At 43.8% G+C, this 20925-nt stretch overlaps 1 protein-coding gene across 5 annotated transcripts in view; it reads left to right on the forward strand.

Moving 5' to 3' along the window:
- ZBTB44 (zinc finger and BTB domain containing 44) overlaps positions 1–20925 on the forward strand; it is a 58816-nt gene that overhangs the window by 33312 nt on the left and 4579 nt on the right. For 3 of the 5 annotated variants that reach the window (XM_063355123.1, XM_063355124.1, XM_063355122.1), the window contains exon 6: positions 1771–8058. In XM_063355123.1, coding sequence (XP_063211193.1) covers positions 1771–2053 — 283 coding nt within the window. In that variant the 3' untranslated portion in view covers positions 2054–8058. Of the gene's footprint in view, positions 1–1770; positions 8059–14013; positions 14139–20660; positions 20852–20925 lie in introns of those variants that run through there. The other 2 variants (XM_063355126.1, XM_063355125.1) reach the window with 2 other exon arrangements.

Genomic DNA, 20925 nt, shown 5'->3' on the forward strand with positions numbered 1-20925 from the left:
CGTACATAGCCTGTTCGCTGACATAGGGAATAGACACGTGACTTCTTTTTAAGTACTTACCTGATGGTGGATATTGTGGAAAGATTGCACGATGCCATGCCTTCTCTTTTTTCATGTTCTAGGTAACATATTACTAAATGATCAGACTAATAGGGTTCAAAATAGTAAGGGCCAGTTGAACATTTCTTGTTTATCAGGGCACAAAAGACTTGTCATCTCACAAATGCGTTTCGCTAAAGACTATTAAAAGGGTTCCGCGGCGTGAGACCAGCGCTGTATTCTGGTATTGAAATAAACATTTGTAACCGTTGGAATTTGAGATAGAAAAATAGGAAAGTGGCCGAGGGAAACTGGAGGAAGACATCTCACAGCTCTCAAATCTATGGAGAGGGTGCAGCTTGGTGTGTTTAAATCGTTTGTCTTCAGAAACGCAAAAGAAATGTATTGTAAATGGTACGGCATCTTTGTAGATATGTAGATACCATCCCTCATGATTTCTAGACATGATGCTTTTTCCCCTACAATACATTTCAGCATTTTGTTCTATTTGATTATCTCAGAAGTGATGTAGGTTGAAAAAATTGCAAAACAAACCAGGAAAGCCAGTCACTGTTTTTCCGACGAATATTGTTTAAAAGTACAAGTGCTTCATATCTGTGGGTTTACGCAGTTCTTGTTCTTAGCACTTGTGCCAAAACTGGAGCAAAAACTCTTAAGGGATGATGCCATGATTGTGGTAAGCACTTTATTGTTGTCGTCAAAATAAAGTCAGATTAAAGTACGTGATTTTTAGTTGTCTAGAGGCCTGCCTTTAGTTTGAATTTACAAACGCTAGGTTTAGCATTGCAAATTTGGATTTGAAGCACTGAATGCTGCTGTCATTGAAGAAGATAACTGCTTTTAAGTGGATTATTACTAGGAGGAACCAAAGCATACGAACGTCCATTTATGTAATATATATATATATATATATATATACTTGCCTCAAGTACAAACTTACATGTCTGGTGCTGAAAATTTGCAAAGAAATTTTATTTTTGTTATGTCCTCACGCTCTGAAAATACTACTGGAGAGTTCGGTAGATTTTCTTTGGCTACACTCAGCCATCGGTTGGTAAGAGTAAGTTCCAGAAGTGTTGTCCAGAAAGGGCCGAAACGGGGAAGGAATGCAATTCCGTTCTTTTCACTGTAGCGTGATACGTGTCAGCATCACAAAACGCCGCTGTAGTTGGCAGCCTCCTTATGCTCTCAGCAGAACCCTTCCTCCCTCGCCTCACGCTTCTCTTTCCAGCCTGTCCGCTCTGCGAGGAACGCTGCTGCTGTTTCTTGGGTGGATCTTATCTCAGGGGTGGAAAAGGCCCACATCTTTGCCAGCGCTGAACTCATTTTTGTTTCTATTTTTAAAGGTTGAGTGCTCCCTTTTTTCAATGAGGTTTTCAGTGCCATATGATGTTCCAGACATTAACTTTCATTCTCATCAAGGTGATACAGTCTAAATAATAAGAAGTTGCTGTGTAGGAAATATGGATGCACAACGATGCAAAATAGATGCTTTTGAATAAATTCTCTGTGTGTTTAAATGAGAACCAGGTTATAGTGCTTAGTGGAGTATGTCGCTGTGATGATCTTAGAGCAATGTGAAATGAATACCTTTGTTCTCTGTGCAATGCAGAATGTAGCTTGTGTGTTGTAACTGATACAAAGAAACTGATATCGCTAATGTTTGTGTGAGAAATGACGTTTCTCTTCTGTCCTTTGCCCCTCTTCTAGTGACTTCCTAGTACCGGACTACTTAAACCAGGAACAAGAGGAGACCCTCGGGCAGTATGAGCTAGGGGAGCATGGCTTTGAAAGCAACTCTTCTGTCCAAATGCCTGTCATTTCACAGGTGTCGTCAACTCAGAATTGTGAAAGCACTTTCCCCTTGGGGTCTCTGGGTGGGTTGGCAGAGAAGGAAGAAGATGTGCCAGAGCAGCCAAAGACTAATGCCACTGCTGAGGCAGCCGCAGGTGACCCTCCAAAACCAGAGCTGTCATCTATTACTATTGAATAATTCATGGTTTGGTTTCATTTTTGTTCTTTGGAAAGTGCCTGTGTTTGGTCCTGTACATTTTAATTTAATTTTTTTAAACAAAAGTGGGGAGATTTTCCCTTTTTACTTTGTAAGCTACGCTTTAAACAGGAAACTGCAACAGATGTTACATTATTTTTCATGACTGAATGATCACTTCTGTGAAAATATTTAAGACTGAATGCACAAAAAGATCTTGTCAGAACATCATGGAAGCTGTGATACACTTCTAAAGAAGAACAACTGATTCAGATCACTTTAGCTATTTCTTCTTCCGCGGTTAGAGCAGCTCATTAAGTTTCTCTTGCTTCTGCAGACCCTCTGGTTAAGGGAAAGAAATCAGAGGAAACCTTTTTAAAATGACAAACAAAAGGATGCATTGGAAATCATTATTGAACAGTTTTGACTAGTTGTGAGTGGATGCTTTAATCTTCTGCGTAAAAAAAAATGACACTTCCTATCTCTGTGCCTGCTGTTTTTCAAAGTGCTTACTGTAACCCTTTTCTTGGAAATGGTAAGCATTTTTGAAACTAACAGTCACACGCTTTTTAAAAACACATTGTCCCTTTTCATCTCAGATGAATCAGTTTTGACAAACCAAGTGATGTCATGCCAGGTATTCCTACTTCTTATATTCCAGTCCTTTTAGAAACTCCTTGATCAAATAGCCTGTCCAGATTTGCCCATCGAAGGTTAGGCGTGGAAATAGTACGGTCAGGAAAAGTCTAACGGTGCATAATGAATTGAGGATGATAGAAAAGTAGATATCCGTGCAAGCCTGACAAATATCTCATGACTGTATCTTTCTGGAGAAGGGGAACCACGTATGAAAATGAAGGTTTTCCCAAACTGAAATTCTTAAATCCTGGCCAGATTGTTTGCAGTTCTGGTCACTTCCCCCAATCATATATACTGTATTTTTACTAATCTCCAAAAGCGAGCTAGAGGGAGTTTATAGATGGGAAAAAATGAGCTCTTTTGTGCATTATTGCACATTTTTTTGTTTATACATACGCATGTATAGTTTCTGAGATTTTTATTAGTCTGTTTTGGACAAAACAAGCAATTTATTCTCTTTAGAGGCCAACTTTCTAACCCAACAGGGGGTTGTTTACAAAAAGCCTATATAGCAATGATGAATTGTTCCTGTTTCAAAACATTTTAAATCCTTGCCAACTTGGTTTATTAAAGGCCATTACTCCAGCTACATACACAGCTCAAGCAAGCAATAAATTGAAAGATTTGCAATTTCATTTTTCCATATTTAGAAAAAGCTGCAAATTTAGGGTGTGGGATTTTCAGAGCAGCGAGCCTTGTTTTGTTGAGGCTGTTTGGGCTATAGTACTGCTTTGAAACCTAAATTAGGAAGTACATTAGGAGGTTTGTGATTTTTCTTATTGCTTCTGAAGTTAACTCAGTGTTTGATGCCAAATGCTTACCGCCTACAGATGACATGCTGAGCGAGTAGGTATTACTTGATCTTAGTATTCCAAAGGCATGGTATACTCCCTTAGTTTTGAATCTTGTGGTTTTTTTTAATTGTTGTTTTCTGTCCGGATTTGTTTTACGCAAACATGAGGAGGAAATGAAACCAATAGAGAAAGGTTGCTGCTGAAGAAACAGAAGGCACAAAAGTCGTATTATATCTCAAGATCAATTTGTATTCAGTTAGCTTAGGCAGCTCTGATATTCCGTAGGTCTGAGTTGTTTCTGTTAATAGCCACCTTTTGTAAGGAAAAAAAAATTATTGCCCTTTGGAAAGAGCTGAAAGGGTTTCAGTGACTTTAACAATTTTTCTCTGCTGTCTTTAGGTAAAAAACACACATTTTAGCTAAATAGAGCGAAACCAGTTGGGATTTAAGCCCCTTCCAAGTTACTGGAATGAAGTTTCTCCACCAGATCCAAAGGGTGTTTTAGAAACATGCTGCAAAGAAGTTCTCTGCTACAATTCAGTCTTGTATGTCTACCTTTGTAAGTCTTCTTAAAAGGGCTTGAAGGAGAAATTCTGTTTTTGGCATGCCGTACTGTGAATTAGTCCAGTGCCTGTTGATGGGCTGAATTTAAAGACCAGTTCTCTTGCGCTTCTGGTTTCTATAACTGAGAAGCCAGTGAGACAAGACAATGCCTTTTGCTGAGTTTTATCCTGAATTATAGAGCTGGGACAGTGAACTCAAATACATTATTTTCTTTTTGTTGTAGTAGGTGTTACTCATCTTTCCAGGTATATGAGAATCCTTTGTGATTCATGTAGTAAGAAGTACTTCACGCAGAAACTCGTTTCCAGACTGTACAGATGTAATAAAAAAGTTGGTCAGATATAGGTGGACATAACCTGCTGTTAGACTCTGATAATTTTCACCCATTAGATATTTTGCTGAACAGTTTTATCAGTGAGGAGATGTGCAAATGCACAAGAGACGTATCTGGATATTGGATTTTTAAGACTTAAAATATAGTGTCAGAAAGCAAACTGCTTTCTGAATACCAAAGAGAAAGGGGGGGGGGTGAAGTTTAAAAGAACTTTGTAGCTCTAATCTGGTCTTCCTTGAAAAGAAATGAGTGTCATTATCTGTTAGCACCTTGGCACAAGGCAAGTCATGGGGTTCATTGTTCCTTGCACTGTGATACACATTATCTTTTCAACCCTGTGTAACATCTTAATTTAGTTCTCACTTTTCAATCTGATTCAACTGCAGGAACAATAGAGTTCTTAGAGGACTTTGTCTGTTTGTTTGGTTTAGGGTTGGGTTTAGTTGTTAATTTCCCTGTTTGTAATTGTTTCTTGTTAATATCTCTTTTCTCCGTAGAAGTGAGCACAGATTAAATACAAATGCGTTTTGTTTCTCCTCCCTAACTTTTTGGAAGTGTTCGGTACTTTGAAATGCTGTTGTTCTTCACAGGAGAGATGTGAAAACGTAGAATATCTTAAAACAATCTCTGTTGCTAGTATGCTCTAGATTCCAAATTGTGCGAGATAGGTATCTAACTAAGCTAGAAAAAACTTGCCTTAAACTACACTCGGGATTAAACCTAAAGCATAAATTTCTTTCAATACTTTATCAGAGGGTTTTGAACTCTGGAGTGCGTTTTCTTTTTTTTTTTTTGTTTTTTTTTTGTTTTTACAAAACAGCCCCCCATTATTTGGTATGCATTTGTATTTCTGCTTGACAAGGATCACGCAATCACAGAACAGTGGAGATTGGAAAGGATCTCTGGAGCTGACCCAGTGCAACCCCCGTGCTCAGAGCGGAGTCGGCGAGAACAGGTTGCTCAGTCCAGGCAGATTTTGAATATCTGCAGAGATGGAGCCTCCCCAACTTCTCTGGGAAACCTGTTCCAGTGTTTGACCACCCTCACCGTAAAAAAGGTTTTAGTATGTTTAGATGGGATTTCTGGTGTTCCCGTTTGTGCCCACTGAGAAAGGTCTGGCTCGATCTTCTTTGCCCCCTTCTATCCAGTAGTTTTACGCATTGATAAAATCCCCTGAGCCTTCTCCAGACAAAACAGTCTGATCAGCCTTAGCCTGTAGGGCCGGTGCTCTCGTCCCTTCATCATCTTTGTGGCCCTTATAACTTGTTTAGCATTTCTTCCAAATAGCTACACGTATGACCCATTGCAGCAGTTTCTTTGTCTCCAAATTCATTCACAAAGTGGTGTATGTCTCGCTTTTGCGTATTCTTCTCCCAGGTGGCACCAATCTTTGCACTCAGTGGAAAATCCTTTCCTCGCCCATTTATTTTGCAAGCAGAGTGCCTTTCACTACCACAGAACTAGCAAGGTTCTGCCGTATGCCGGGGACCCGGATTCTCGGAGTCTGTGCAGGGTCTTTACTCCTCGCATATTGTGTAGAGCAGTACGTCTGATGGGAACAATGGGAAAGGAAGGGATGGGGTTTTTTTATGACTTAAAACGGTGTTTTGGGAGAATGGGAAAAAATTCAGAAGCTTTCTATTTCCCCGCAAAGAGTGTGAGGAAAAGAAGTGCCGTTTTAGCCATGCGGGAGATTTAGCCAAGTCGGAAGGGTTTGTTTTGTTTTTTGGCTGCAGACACAGAGCACAACTCCCCTGGAAACGCGTGGGGATGCCTACACATTCAGCAAATTAAGCTCCCCGTCAGATCTGCTTGTCACTGTTCTTACACCGCATTCGAAAAGATGTGTGTTCCTGATGGTTTGTCTGTCTTACTACAGCGTGAGTTCAGTTGTCAGGCTCGCAGATACTACGGTTGAGTCTCTCATACTGAGAGATTAGTAGACGAGGTTATTGAAAATGGTTCTGGGTTCGCATGTATCTTGAGTCTAAAAGGTGTGAATTTAAACTTTTTAAAAAAGTAATAGCTGCCAATGCAGTAAAATATATTTTATAAGACTATGATCCCTATATGTCCCTTACGGGATAAAATTTTATTGTTTTTAAGCTATGGTTTAAAGTTTTTATATGAGGGCTTCAGTCGCTTCTTGGTTGCTGGCTTTCCCCTCCAGCCCCAGGATGGAAGAGCACTGAGACTATTGCCAGTGTCTCGCTGAGACGAACCATGAAGCATTTTATATGCAAATAGGACGGGAGCTTTGTGCACCCTGCAGGGATGGAGAAAATGCAGATGTAGGAGCACCCGTCCCTCCTAGATCCATTGCAACTTCCACACCATCAGAATATGGAAAATAGCTAATTTTCATTCAGATCGATTACGTTCCAAGTTTTGCTTACAAGGTGAAACCCAGTTTTTGGAGGGTTCTCATCTCCAATTATGGACATAATAAATTCCATAGCATTTTGATGACAGATAAGAGGGTTCAAGGCCGGACGGTGCCTCAGCCACATCAGAGGTCCCTAGTAAATAGAATCGGTTCAAAGCGTTTGAGGAAATGTACCATAAAAACAACCAAACAAACAAATGTGAATTTTTTTAATGCAACAGTACTTACTGCTCTGGGTTTTTGTTAACTCAAGGTGTGCTATCACAGTAATTCGGTGTCCCGCAGGTCTCAACTACAAATCTGGTTGCACTAAAAAAGAAAAAAAAAAAAAAAGCCGAATCAGTTTGTGGTGCTGCCAGCCTGTGTGGCATCTGTACCTACAGTCTTCCTGAGGGTTGCTGAAGTCCCCAGAGGAGTGATTTTGTTTAACCATTCGTTTAGCTGATGCATGCTTTTGATATTCTGACTTACAGCCCTGGCTACACAAAGTTCTTGGACAGCTTCTTTGCCCTGTTCCTGCAGTGCCTTCACTCTAGGTGCTGCCCTATGGTGAAACCCCGAAGAGGGAAAAGAGTAAGCTGGAGGAAAAAAATGTGAATTAAATTATTGTTGGGCTTCTTTGTGCATTTTAGTACCAGTGAAACCCCCTTAACTGTGCCAGTCTCCGGTCACCAGCCGTATATCCAGTCGTCATCTCATCCACAGTACAGCTTCTCTTGTTGATGCTGGCCACAGCTAGATTACTTGGCATGTTTATTGACTTAACAGAATTGTTTTTGGGTTTTGGTTTTGTTTTTTAATGTATACGATGTTTAAATACACTTCACATTTTATATAATACTATCTGGCTATTAGTATTTTTCAGGAACCATAGTTCTTGGTGGCTATATATATTTTTGTGACTTTTTTTGTAAACTAAGTGCCGTTTCAACGTTACAATCATTTTTAGAGTTATTGTAATCAATGTGAATATCATGTTTTTTCAAATCTGTTCTGAGCCTGTAGTGTTTGCTTTGTGATCATATGTGTAATGTATATATTCTGTATAGTTACATTGTATTGAAATACTAGCTTGTTTGATATAAGAAAAGTATGTATTGGGTACCTTTTTGCTAGCCTGGTTGTTTAATCTTTAAAAAAAAATGTTCTAAAATACAAAAAAAAAAAAATATCTCCAAACTGGTCCCATTATAGGTCAAAATTAAGGGGGGAGAAAAACTAGTTTTGAGTGTCTTTGGATAGAAACATGAAGCTAAGATTTTTCATTAAAATATTAATGTTTTATGGAGTATTTCTTTGCTTTGTGTCGTTATTTAACTATGCCAGGGTTTGTCTTACAGTACAAAAGACTAGCTCCGACCTTGGGTAAGAAGGTGTGACGCTATTGCTAGAGCTACGTTCTCTTACGACTTTTGCTTATAATTAGTCTCAAAATAGCTGAGTACGAAGAGAACTCGCTGTTGCTGAAGCTGTCACGGGGAGGAAGGTAGTTTAAAACAAAATAAGCATTAACAAATGGTTGGAGAAGTTACATGAGTAAAGAGTAGTAAGAATAAAGTGCGCATTTCTGTTTAGTTTTCTATTGTATATTACATTTCCTTTTGTTAATGTTCTCTTTTAGGCTGTACTCTGCAAAAGCGGTGGGGCCATCTTTTGAACGGGGTTTTCTTGATGGAAAGCCAGCCAAGAATGAGCCTAATCAAATTAGTCAAAGCAGAAGATGTTTAAAAAGGACAGTAGACAGAGCCATCGCGATCGCAGCTGCGAGCTTCCAAATAGTCACAGAACAGCCTAGAGTCATGGGACTTAAAATACACCTCTGCTGTTTCTGGCAACCCTTGCAATTAAATTAATTTGCCTCCTACAGACCCACCTGTCTGACGGAGCTGGAATGCTGGCTGGATCAACACATAGCTAGGGCACAGGTAGGAAAATGGAAGTTTTGTAACTGCTCGGCTGAAATTATTTTAGCTCCGCCCGGTAGCCTGGATGAATAGCAAGCAGGCCGGCGCAATTAGTACACTAGCAGTCAAATTGTGCTCAGCATCGGAGACGGGAGAGAAAAAGAAAATGGAAAAGCGTTCCATGGTGCAGAGTAAGCAGCCACATGGATGGATGGTGGGGTTTGAGAGTTTTGAAGTTCCGAGTTCTCATTTTCCTGAGGACCTTGCGTAGGGACAGAAGTATTTTATCAAAAGCGTAATTGGAAGAGGGAGCGTATCTGGTGAAGGCTTTGGAGAGAGTTAAGTTTGAGATGTAAAGGCTTAGGCTCCGTTGGTCTCCCGCAAAAGTAAGAATTTTGCTTCTTTGAAGACAGACAGCCCCAGTTAGGAGTACGCAGTGACGCTTAGCAGACCATTACAGATCTGCAGCCTGGATGTCTGTATATGAACATACACTATCCCAAAGCCAAGGCGAGACTGCTGAAGTGCATACCTTTGATGGATATCGAGGGTCAGGCTTGTGACTTGAGCGGCTTTTTCCAAAGCACAACCATATGTTTAAGTTTAGCCTGAAACCTCTTTTAGATGTCCTTAACAAAGCAAGTGTACACTATTGCAGTTTTTCTGTGGCTTCCTTATAGCGTTTAAGCATTTTATGCCTGACAGTAATGAAGTACTATTTCTTTTGCACAGAGGAGAGCGGCTGAGATGAGATTGAACTCGTAGCAAGTAAGAACGTAGTAGAGCAGGGACCAGAGTTCTCCCAGGGCTTGCTGCACCATCCCTACGTATGCGATATCCTGGGGAAAACGAAGCTGCTAAGAGAAACCTGGCTTGGATTATGTATAAAGCGCTTTTCACAAGCTGCTTGTGCATGCTGCACCTCCAGAATACTGAGCGTAACTCTGTCATCACCGTTCTTAGAGCAGAGATTGCTGTGAGACCGTGAGCAAGCAGAGCAGGGGTAAGTGTGTACGTGTTACAGCCTGGGTACAGCTCAGAGACATGTGCGTTTCAGTCATTTTGGGGATCTGTTAACACTTTTTTTCAGAGGAGACGCGCACTCTTGAATAGCAGATTGACACTTGCTGATAGTAGCCCTGATTTTCTTAGTTGCTTTTCACAAATCCTTTAGAAATAGGCCACAGACACCCAGAGTGAAAACCGTGCGTTTGAAAACCGCTCTGACGGCTTGAGTTAACTGCCTTTGGTCATGACTTGCCTTCGTCTCAGTCGCAAGGTCTCCCAGTGGAGATTAGAGAGCAACTCACGGGGCATCTATTTGCGTATCCCACTTGAACCTTTACCTCTGATTGCTGTAATGTGAACTTCTATCGGAATTTTGAAGTTAATGACCTGGGTGCTTTGCTCGACTGGGTGTTAATTTGTGTGGCTGTGCCACTATCACTGACTCTTAGATACACCCCCCGTTTTGAATGCGACTGATGTGTGTGGGAGCATCTTCGAGAATGCATCTGCTGCATCTGGCTAAACTGCATTCCCAGTCTTCCATATGCCTGCATAAAACTAGATGCTCGGGCCCTGTGTTTTGTAATACTCTCATCATTTAGAAGATAACAGTTTTTTTCTCACAAAGTACTGCTTGTTCCCCTGTACACGCACGCGCGCACACGCACAATCTGTATGTGCTCATTCAGAAGGAATTTTGAGCAACGACCGTGCAAAAACATCGATTGACCAACTCTTTCCTTGCTGCTTCCCTACAGAAACCGCTGGTATTACTGTCTTTTTCTTGGTTAATTCTCGTGGGATGAAACAGGTTACTGGCTTGAACCTCCAGCAAGGACCTTGCATCCCACTTTTCTTAGCCCTTGGAAATTTTTCTTGAGTTCGGAGTGAAAGGGAGGAGCGTGGTTTCCTGCGCTGCTGTGCTCATCTCTAAACAAGCTTCTCCTCCACAGGGGGGACAACATACTAGTTGTAAGGAAGCAGATATATTTTGTGGGCCCGAGAGGGGGTTTTTTTGGAGGGGGGGAGTGTTGATGGTACGTCAGTGTATTTTTCTACAGTCCTTAGTTATTTGTTGTCTTAAAGCATTTATGTCTGCAGTGCAGAATAGCTTTCAACCTACCTTGGGCCCAAGATAGCTGTGAGTACGCCCCAGGCATTCGTGCCTCTAAAGAGACAGAAAAGTGATGGTAAAATGGATCGTCTGAATTCTTTGCAGGCAGGAGAGAGACATCTACCAGGTGAGTACACCTCTGAGTCCAAGGGGAATAGCCAGAAGCGTTGGGAGAGGACCAAGGAAACCACGATGTGTTTGGGGGCTGGCGGAGGAGGTGGCTCTCAATTCCGGGATCATTGCTGTGTGCGTAAGCGACGACGACATTTTGACACACGCACATGAGGAGAAACGATCCCTCGGGGTTTGATGCTGTATCACTGACGGGTGGGAGCCCACTGGCTTCAGAAGAGCAAGGTAAATTACAGTCCCAGGCCACTGAAGCATTTAAATAGTCTACCTTTCCAGAAATGTGTTTAAATCGGTCCTTAAGAGCTTACCCGTTTTGTGAACTTTACTTTTGCCAGTTGCTTCTCTGACTCAGCACAGAGTATTTTATAGCCTGTGTACTAATGGGGTGCACAGAACTGTTTTTGGAGAGTTTATGTGCATAAACAGACCCTTGCGCTGGGTAAAACAAAACTGGAGAGAGAAGACACCAAAGCACAGGACTAATAGGCAACAGAGCTCAGAAAACCAAAACATCTCTCCAGGGTAGGACTTCATCTTCCCACAATTTAAACGAGAAAAATAACAAAAATCCTAACAAAACCTTTTATATAACTTCAGGGTTGCAGTGATCAGTTTCAGGGTTGACGTGACAGCAATTATAAACAACAGTTATGCAACTGCCTCGTTGATTGAATTGAAATTAATACAGAGAAAGAGCGAGCCAAAGAAAAAGGCATGGCTTTGGGTTGGCTTGTTATGTTTTAAATAAATAAAAAAATGCTCAGGTCAGCCTCTTTTTCGAAAGTGAGCGCAAGCCCAGGGTGACAAATCTCCTTGAAGAACGGACAAAGTGAATCGCTCTTAAAAATTTTATTTGTATTAGAGGCAGAATTTTGTTTATCTTCTAAGGCTTACAGCTCCTTTTTTTTTTAAGTCTGACAGTGAGGAAATTCAATATGTTAATTTGCTCAAGTTCTTTCTACTTTAAAACTCTTTTTTTTAAAAAAAAAACCCTGTTTACCACATTGTGTCATTGGGTTTTGTGGTTCCAGTGTCACTGATTCACGCCATCTGAGGAGAAGGCCCACGTCTGCCTGTGTGCATACACTTTATTTCCTCCCCTCGCCATCTGGCAGGCGCTCAGATGTTTTCGAGTGGAAGCGTAGGCAACGTGGCTGCTCGCATTGCACGGGCAGTGTCTGGTATCTCAGAGAGGGATGCTTCCTCAGAGTGAATAGCATTTGGATGCTCTCGAATTCACGTAAATTCAGGGAAATTCTTACTTTGGCTGGCTAAACTGGCAATCCGGAGTCCTGCCTGTGTTGTACAGGAGTTGTGCCCGGCTCATTTTCTGTGGTCTGTCTTGACAGAGGCAGGGTGCAATTACTGTTCAGTACCATTAATGGTTTTGTGTGGACTTGAGCTAACCTCCTGGAATTAATGCGCCGTCGTGAGGTAGGTGTATTGTTTGCATTGCCAGGGTGGATCTCTTATCAAAGAAATACTGTGGCTTTTCTGTTTCTCCAGGATTTCTCCTGTTGATACAGGGAATAACGCTTCCAGGAAGGGATGAGGGATAGGAATGAAACCTGTCGTTTCTTTGCTTCTCCTCACCTTTTCCACCCTGAGTGGTAGGAGGCAGAGGAGCCTCGAGCTTGTTGCTTCCAGTGGGAGAGAAGCAAGCAGATTTTGGAGGCTCCTGCGCGAGATGGGTTTGCTACACATCCCACTGACATGTGTGCTCGCGTGAGTCATCCAGGGAATTCACTACCCCACATGCAACAGGTTCGGTGAGCGAAGTGCCAAAGAAAACCCGCAGAATATAGCAATTCATACACGCACACTCAGCTGTGATGAGTCCTTGTGCTGGATTCCCTGCCAGGTTTGCCACAAGTAGGCATTGGACGAGTGGCTTCATCCCCGGTAGCCTTGTGGAGGAAAAAAGCTTATTTTAAAGCTACCTGCCTTAGCTGTTGAGTTTCCAAAGGCCACTTGTCTTTCCTGGGCCAGTAACTCGCGTTGCTATTGCCCTTGGCGTGCTGTTAGGTGCCGTGAAGAGTGTGGTCTGTGCAGCCATCTCCTTGTCCTTGCTTGCCTTTCCTGCTTGCTTCCTTCCGTCTGTTGCCGTGGATTCTGAGGGAGCAAGGAAAAACTGAAAGCTTGCACGGCCTCTGACATCTCTCCGAGCCAGGAATAAAGCACAGGGAGGTTAAATTTTACGTTTTGCTTAGCCTCCCCTCTGGAGGCATGAATAGAATTATAGGAGCTTGATCTATAGTGCGGCTAGGCAGCTGCGATGGGTGCTTTATTAAAGTCCATAGCAATCAAGCTAACACAAACCAGAACCTTTCCCTGTAGCTTTATGTAACCCTTTAAAAAGTGATGGATGTTTTGCAGCAGGAGTGGGGGGAAATCAGTAGGTTAGGTCGAACTGCACAACATGATAACCAGAACAATTAATAGCACTTAATGTGAAATAGCAAGCTCTTGGCTCCTCAAATATTAGATTGTTTATAATCCAGGACAGGTTGCCTTTAAAGCATGGCTCTCATCAACAGGGTGGCTATAGAGGCCTCGGTACAATAAAGCTGTTCCGTGGAGATGATCCTTTTCGCTGTCTGTGATGTCTTAAGTAGTGTTTTTGCTACTGGTCTTGCCCCTCTTTGTCTCAGCGCTATAGGAGCAATTCAGCTTTGGGGGAGGGAGCTGGATTCCTGCCTTTCCAGAACTGGCAGCTGAACTGTCAGCTGAACTCTGGTGGCAAAAGTGCCTTTTCCCCATCAGTTGCCATTTGTGCAAATTCACTGAATCAGCTGCAGCGCTGTAACTGGGCACGATCTGTTTTTGTCTTTATTGCTAGTGATGATGCCAGAAAGCCTGCAGCTTGAATTCCCATCTCAAAGTGGGTTTGCAGGACCCGTGTTCTGAAAAAGCCTTTCTTTTGTTTGCTGTCCAACACATAGAAACTCTGAGCTGGATGTTGGGAGAGACAAAGGATCTAACAACACAGAATGTAACTCGCTTGACATGCCAGGGCACATTTCCCCCCCAGCTTCAACACCTTGGCTATTTTGATCCCTTAATTAACCAGAGACATTCTGTTTTCTAGGTATCAGCTAATAGACCAGGCAGCCACTTATCTGTCTTCTTTCCTAAAGCCAGAGAAGGAGGAATCAAACCTCAGCAGGAAGAGGGAAGAATCAAACCACAGCAGGAGGAATCAAAGAGAAAGAGGTAATTCCTGCTGAACGAACGTCACTCTTACCAGGATATAAAAAAAACAGCCTCCTGGATCTCCTTACCATCTCAATCTCTGCAGGGCTCATGCAGAAACTTCGTGTTTTCTGCATTGCTGTCCGCTATTCTGGATTTCTCTTACACAGGGTGGAGCTGCATCATTTCAGGGTTTCTTGTGTTGTGAGATCGGCACAGAAGTGTTCTAGTGCACTCAGAGGCTGAGGTCCTCATGCCTGCAATATTTTTTATACAACTGCATAAAATTCATGACTGTGTGTGGTTCTTGTTCAATCAGGGATGTCAAGTCCATCCTCTTTTTTCATTAAAGCTAACTTTATTCTTAAACTCCTGAAGGGAGACAAGGGGAATGAAGAAGCAGAGTTTTGGTTTTCTAAAAGTGTCTTCAAAAGATAATTACTGGATTATTGTAATTATCCCCAAAGCAAGAATATAAAACCTGCAAAATTGGAAACCAATTTTCACTACAACTTTTTAATTTAGGAAGTAACTTTCTTTCTGAGTTGGCGGTTCATTTTGAGAAGATAGACTTTTTTTTTTTTGTTTTGACAAAATACCTCTATGGTTTTGAAATTGCCTCCTGAAAATATCTGATTTTTTCCCCATGATTTACCTTGCTATTAAAGGTTTTCTTCCTGACTCGGAAGACGAGGTAATTTCAGATCACGAACGTGTTTCACAAAGAGGATGCCGTTCCCTGCAGGACTCTGGCTTGGCCTTTTGGCAGACTTGGGAAGCCAGCGCTCCCTTACTTGCATTCAGGTCACGTTTGGTAGTTTGGCTTTGGGGCAGAGGGGGTTTTGTCACGGTTTGAAGACTAGAAAAGAAACCCTTCATTCCCCTTGTGAAAACCGAAAGGAACTGGGCTGGAAGACGGCAGCCCACCATAAACGTGCATCGAGAAGGGCAGGTATTTGCAGCCCTCTTTCGACTAAGCCATGTGTAGTTCCACTGCCACAACCATGGAGCAAAATGCTTGCCCTCCCTATTCTACTTATAGAAAACAAATATAATATCATTAGAGTAGAAGAGAGGCTGGACTTAGTAAATTGCATTAGCATATTGGCAGAGTTTAGATTCCTGTCCTGGAAGAGTATCCATAACAAAACGATCTGCTTAATCACCCCTCGGTCCAGCAGCCTTGAGTGAGAAAAACCAGATTTTGCAAAGTAAAAGCAGTTCTGCTGTTACCTTTCCAGCCCGCTGTCCTTAAACAAAGCAGTTACATCTCTGCCTAACCTTGTGGTGAATGAACTTCAAGTCTCTAAGTCAAGTCTGAATTTAGCTTATGGTTTTTTATCTCCAGAGGTGTTTCATTAGCTCAATTACAAGTGACACGTTCCACTGTGCGCTGCTGACTGAAAAAACTCAGCCAACCTAAATCCCTCTCCAAATAGAATCCAATTAACCTCTTACTCCCCTTTCCTTTAATCCCCCATGCCTCATGACTTGTTCACAGCCACACCTTTTAAAGAAGACCAAAGTAAACTACCTGAGATAACGATGTACTTAACGACTGAGGTGTTTGTACTTGATTTCTTGGTTCGGTTGGGTTTGGGTGGATGCTGTTATTGTTCGCAAGGTGAGAGCCTATGGTTTTTGTGATAGTGTCCAGTTCTCTGTTGCACAACCCATCACTGGGACAAGTGCCTCACCGTCCCCATCTGTAAAAGACAGGCAGCGATCCTCAGTAACACGTAGAAAAGTTGTTGAACGCGTTGGACGCAGACCTCTGTGTAACTGCCGAGACCACCCAGGGACATAACTGTTGTTGCGAACGTGCTCGCTAACGATTCGGTTTGCTTATATGAACTTCGGATCCTGGTTAAGCATTGTTTTGAAGGTGCTTAAGGTGCCTGGGTGTTACACTGGCTTCCTGCTCGGGGCTGAGTTTTGCCCTAGATCCATTAATGTTTTGGCAGCAGTACTTCCTCGCTGGTGTTGTCAAGACAGTTAGATGCTGAAGTCATCGGGAAGGCATATAACCCTAAATGGATGGGTTGGATCAGTGACCTACTTTAACATACGAGTCTTGCACAAGTCTGACCTTCTCCCCACGATCCACCCTGAGACCTCAGCAGCACAAGCCATTTCAAAGCACCCCGTGTGCTGTCCTGGTCGTATGTTGAAGTCTTACTCGCAGGGCAGCGAGTCCATCGGCTGGAGCCAGGAGCTGTGATTTGGAAACCCCGAGTGCTTGATTTGGCTACAGCCTTGCTTTGCAAATCCACACAAACATCTCGTTTTCTCCATTTTTTTTCCATTCTATCCACAGTCCGTGTCCTTCCTGAAGACCTTGTGCTCCCTGTGAATTAGTGGTAGGATTATTACCCGAATTTTGTCTGCTTGCATGCTTAAGTAGGCTCTCAAACTGGGTTGAGGTTTAGGCTGTAGCACTTCTTGGGTTTTGCTTTGTTAACAGGCGGTTATTTTTTAAAATAGTTCTGTTGTCGTCTTATAAGCATTTTCCTCCAAACGTGCCTACTGATCAGGACCGATTACAGCAGTGGTATGGGGTTACGCCCCATAAACTGAGGAATATAGTAAAAGACATACAGAAAAACGCAAATCTCATCCAATAAGGATGCTCTGTGTCTTTCGTGGTCTTGGATTGGCGTGATCCAACTCTACGTTCCAGTCAAAGCTACTTTTGGAAGTGTTGCTACAAACGGCACCATAAAATTTCATATCTTCCTTGGGTTTCACTTTTTATTCTTGTAGGTCTGAATAGCCTGACAAGCCCGTTTCCTAAAAACCTAGTGCGTGGACTGACACCGGGAGTGCCGTATTACCGTCCAAAATGAGTTAGTGTCTTCTGTGGGACAGACTCGAAAAACAGGCATCCATCTCGGGAAGGCAGACAGCTTCTGGGTGGGAGTCGGGATGAGTGCCGACGTGGTGTTTTGGTGGGGCAACACGGGCAGATCGTCCAGCCCGGTGCTGTATTTATATACGTGCGTGCGTTTGTGCAGCTCGCTGAGTGATAAAACAGGATGAATGCCCTGTAACGTGGGAAGGCAGCGACGAGGCTGTACTTAACTGCAAAGTCAATACTGAGAGAACTAGTCTGGTCAGGTTTTCCACTGGCAATTATCTATTTATTCTCTTCGCATAACATCTCTCTAAATCCTTTTTTGGCTTTTCTGCTTTTGTTTCCCCTTTCCAACCCTAAGCTGAGCATCCATCCTTCCTATCTTTTGCTGTCTAAAGCCCGTCTCTCGCCAGTGGTCCCAGCGGCCTTCAGACAGAGCGCACGTCTCCCCGCTTCCCTCGTCATGGAAAACGGCAGCCTTCTCCTCCCTTCGCCGCACCCCCGGGCAGCTCGGGACTGTTGGCTGCTAACTTAGGCAGTTTCTCTGCTCTGGGCCCAGCTGATGTGTCTGGGTTTTACGTAGCAATGGGCCCGATCCCAACCCTGATCTAAGCCTGCCTAGAGGAGCTTTCCCCGTCTCCTGAACGAAGCTGGGACGTTCACAGGTCTCTGTCCGGTTCAAAGCATGGGTGAACCACGTCCCTCGGTGCTTTGGGCTGTTTGAAATCCGCACAGCATTTCGCTGGCTTTAGCCGATGTCTTCATTTAACGTTCTCTGTTCTTGGCGATGTTTTGTTTCTGCCCATCCCCTTAAGAGGTCAAGTGCTTCCACAGGGAGGTTAGCCTGTAGTTTTCCATGCAAGCAGACTGCTCCGCGCACGAGTGAATTTGTTCTGTGATAATACAGCCAAGCAGGCAAAACCACAAGTAAATCAGACTGGGTTTTTTTCCCACTTTTAATAACAGTTTACTATTCTGTAAGTGCATGTAAAGCACATGCCCTATTCCCCCAGCCAAGGAGCTTGACAGCTTGTCAGCAAGAACTACCATAGGTCTAGAGTGACTGATTTATACAAGTAAAAGCACACGTGCCAAGACCTGGCAGCAGCTTGCTCCTTCTTTTTCTTTTTTTTTTGTCACAACTTGGCAACCTTCTCTCTTCTCCTTCATCCAAACTTTTGCCTTTTATAGTCTTTGAATAACGCCTTCTTTTTATTATTTTTTTTTTAATGTATGTAGCTGTTTCCCCCTCCCTTCTCTTTCAGCCGTTTGCTCTCCTTATCTGAATTGGCCATGGGACAGGAGATCTTGGCTTCACAACAAGGAGTTTTTGACTTGAGTGCACACAGTCACAAACCTGAGTGCACAAGGACTCGTATTTTTGTGCATGGGAGCATCAGGGCTCCATAACTCTTTCTGGCCTGTGCTCGGATATTCCCATGCTCGTGTGATGTACATGCTTGTGCTAAAACTCATCTTCCTTCGCAGAAACGTGTGCCCATCCCTGAGCTCACGCTGGAGCAATCAACCGTTTATTAGCATTGATTCTCGCGTTCTCAGTATGGAACACTCATCTAACGAATGCATATCCAAGTGGGAATTCTTGCACACGTGCACATACACAGAAGCGTAAACTACCCTGTGGCCTCCAACATAGATTCAAACTTGATTATGTACGAAGGTTTATTGATTTGCTCTTTCTCACTCAAGCCTATATGCAGGTACAGGCTCATGCACAGCTGTGCAGCCACGCGCTTTTTCAGACACACGCATTCTTAGGCACAGACAGTCTCTCACACATAAGCTTATAGATTTATGATTTGTTGTGAGAGTGGAAAACAGCTGCTGCAGGCTAATCAAATACAGCAGAAGATTTAATGCAAAATATTGAAAAACACTGTCTGGTAGGAGGGTGAAATTCTTAAAAACACGCTGGTCTCATGGCACTCGGCCAGCGCAAGAAGATTTGCACCTGGCCATGATAAACGTCAGCAGCGGGTCTGGAGGAGGCTGCTTCACCCTTAGAGGGCTGCCAGATCCACGGGCTAAAATTCACATCGGGTTTGGCCCTGCGGATAAGAATTCTGAGGCTGTGGTTTTCCAGGGGCATGCAAGCAGAGCTGCTTAGTGTGGACTGGTGGGAAAGAAGAGTAGTCCGACTCGAGCGCAAGGTTTGCAGCACATTGGCGGAGCAGGTTGGAGTTCTCGCTACTGGCTCACTTCTGCCCGCCTCTGTGGACGCATGGGAAGCCTGTTTCTCCAGGGCTGTCGGTTCAGCACCTTTCACCAGTTCGGCTGAGGCTGCGAAGGCTTGGAAATAATTAACTGCAAAGGAAAGAATTTCATCTCAGGTTTCTGCTGACTGACGACACAGGCAATTTATGATGCCACAAGAAGCTCAGGCTGGGATTATTTCTGTGTAACTCCCAACGCTGCCGCTTGGCAGCTTAGTGACTGTATTGGAAGTGACTGAACTAGATTAGTACCTTGTGGATTTGAACTACAGACTTCCACGAGTTTGGAGTTCTGGGGCTCAGCTTAGCTGAGTACAGACTAGAGCTGCGGCACTTGCAACGTCCTCATCTCCCTTTCCTGGTGATTTCTCAGCACAGCTCTCCCCTTTCTCACCCGGCAGGTATGATCTCACTCGTCCATTTCCAAAGGTGAGACTGCAACAGACTGGGCTGTGAAAATAGCGAAGAATCAGCGTCCTTCCCGTGAAACGCTGGCTTGGCAGCGTCAGTGGGTCTGTGATGCTGCTCGCTCTGTGGAAAACGAAGCGAGTGGCTCCTGCTTCCTTGGGTGCTAGGCAGAGAAAACGTGATACCCGAGCAGGGCGCTCAGATGTTGCGGCTAAAGGACGGGTGTATTTTGTTCCTGTCTGCTCCTGGTCTGCAACAGGAGATGAGAGGCTCCTGCTCCGGTGGTGGTTTCCGCTGCACGCCCAGAGATGGCTCTTTTGCCGTCGATGGTTGTGGGTTTAATCCCTGTTATTTACCTGCAAACGTGTAGCAGTCTTTCTGTTTGGAGATGCCACAGGCTGAACCAGCAGGTCAGTTCTCTGGGCACCCTGCTGTGAGCTGAGAGAGAAGGTTTTCCAAAGAGCAGGGCCATGGGGCAGTGGGGCCAAGCCCGCTGATTTTGCACGTGTCTTCAGACAGCAACTTACCCCCAGTTCTTCCTGGATCTGTCCTACCCACATGTGCTGCGAATACCTCCCTATCTTCGCTGTGTCTTTTGAAATCAGCAGGTGAGCTGTGCTGTTCAGTCTGTTCTTTGCAGTGAGACACCAACTGCGCATCTACATGTTGGTGAACCAACAGCTCTCTGACTCACGGCTGATGGGCTCCGCGCTGCCAAGGAGCCCAGATTCCCTTTCTCCATGGGTAGACAGCCCTGGGTGGCATGAAGTACACATTGAAAGGCGCCGTCCGTGGATACGAGAAGCATCTGTTCCTTCCAGATGTTCAGTCACCTCATTGTTTGTTAGATTTGAGGACAGGAACCCCCTTCAGTTATGTGAGACACTCACTGTTCTCAGACGTCCGGGAGAGCGTGTGGGGTGGGGGGAGAATTGGCTTCGTGTGACACCAGCAAGGAATAGAGGCAGAGGTTTCGTGCTTTTTGGAAAACACTTGAAAGGCCTTTGAGCTCTGGCTAATCTCCATTGTTCGTGTGTTTTCCGGCAGCAGAATGCGAGAGGAAGAACGGAAAGAGGCAAGAGAGCAGAGCTGAAAATTAGAACTGGAAGCCTTTCTTGTGCTCAGGCGAGCTTGGCAGAATCCGTCGTGGCAAATGGAGCTGGATGCAACAGAATCCAGGCTTAAGCTTGGCTCAGATCTTAGACCCAGCAGAGCCTCCTTCCATCTGCAGGAGCTTTGTGAGTAGATGAATGCATTTCAGCCAGCCTCACAGAACCAGACGCGAGTGCAGCTGCTGAATTCAGCTGTGGAA

This window comes from Chroicocephalus ridibundus, chromosome 18, assembly GCF_963924245.1.
Source record: "Chroicocephalus ridibundus chromosome 18, bChrRid1.1, whole genome shotgun sequence".
NCBI lineage: Eukaryota > Metazoa > Chordata > Aves > Charadriiformes > Laridae > Chroicocephalus > Chroicocephalus ridibundus.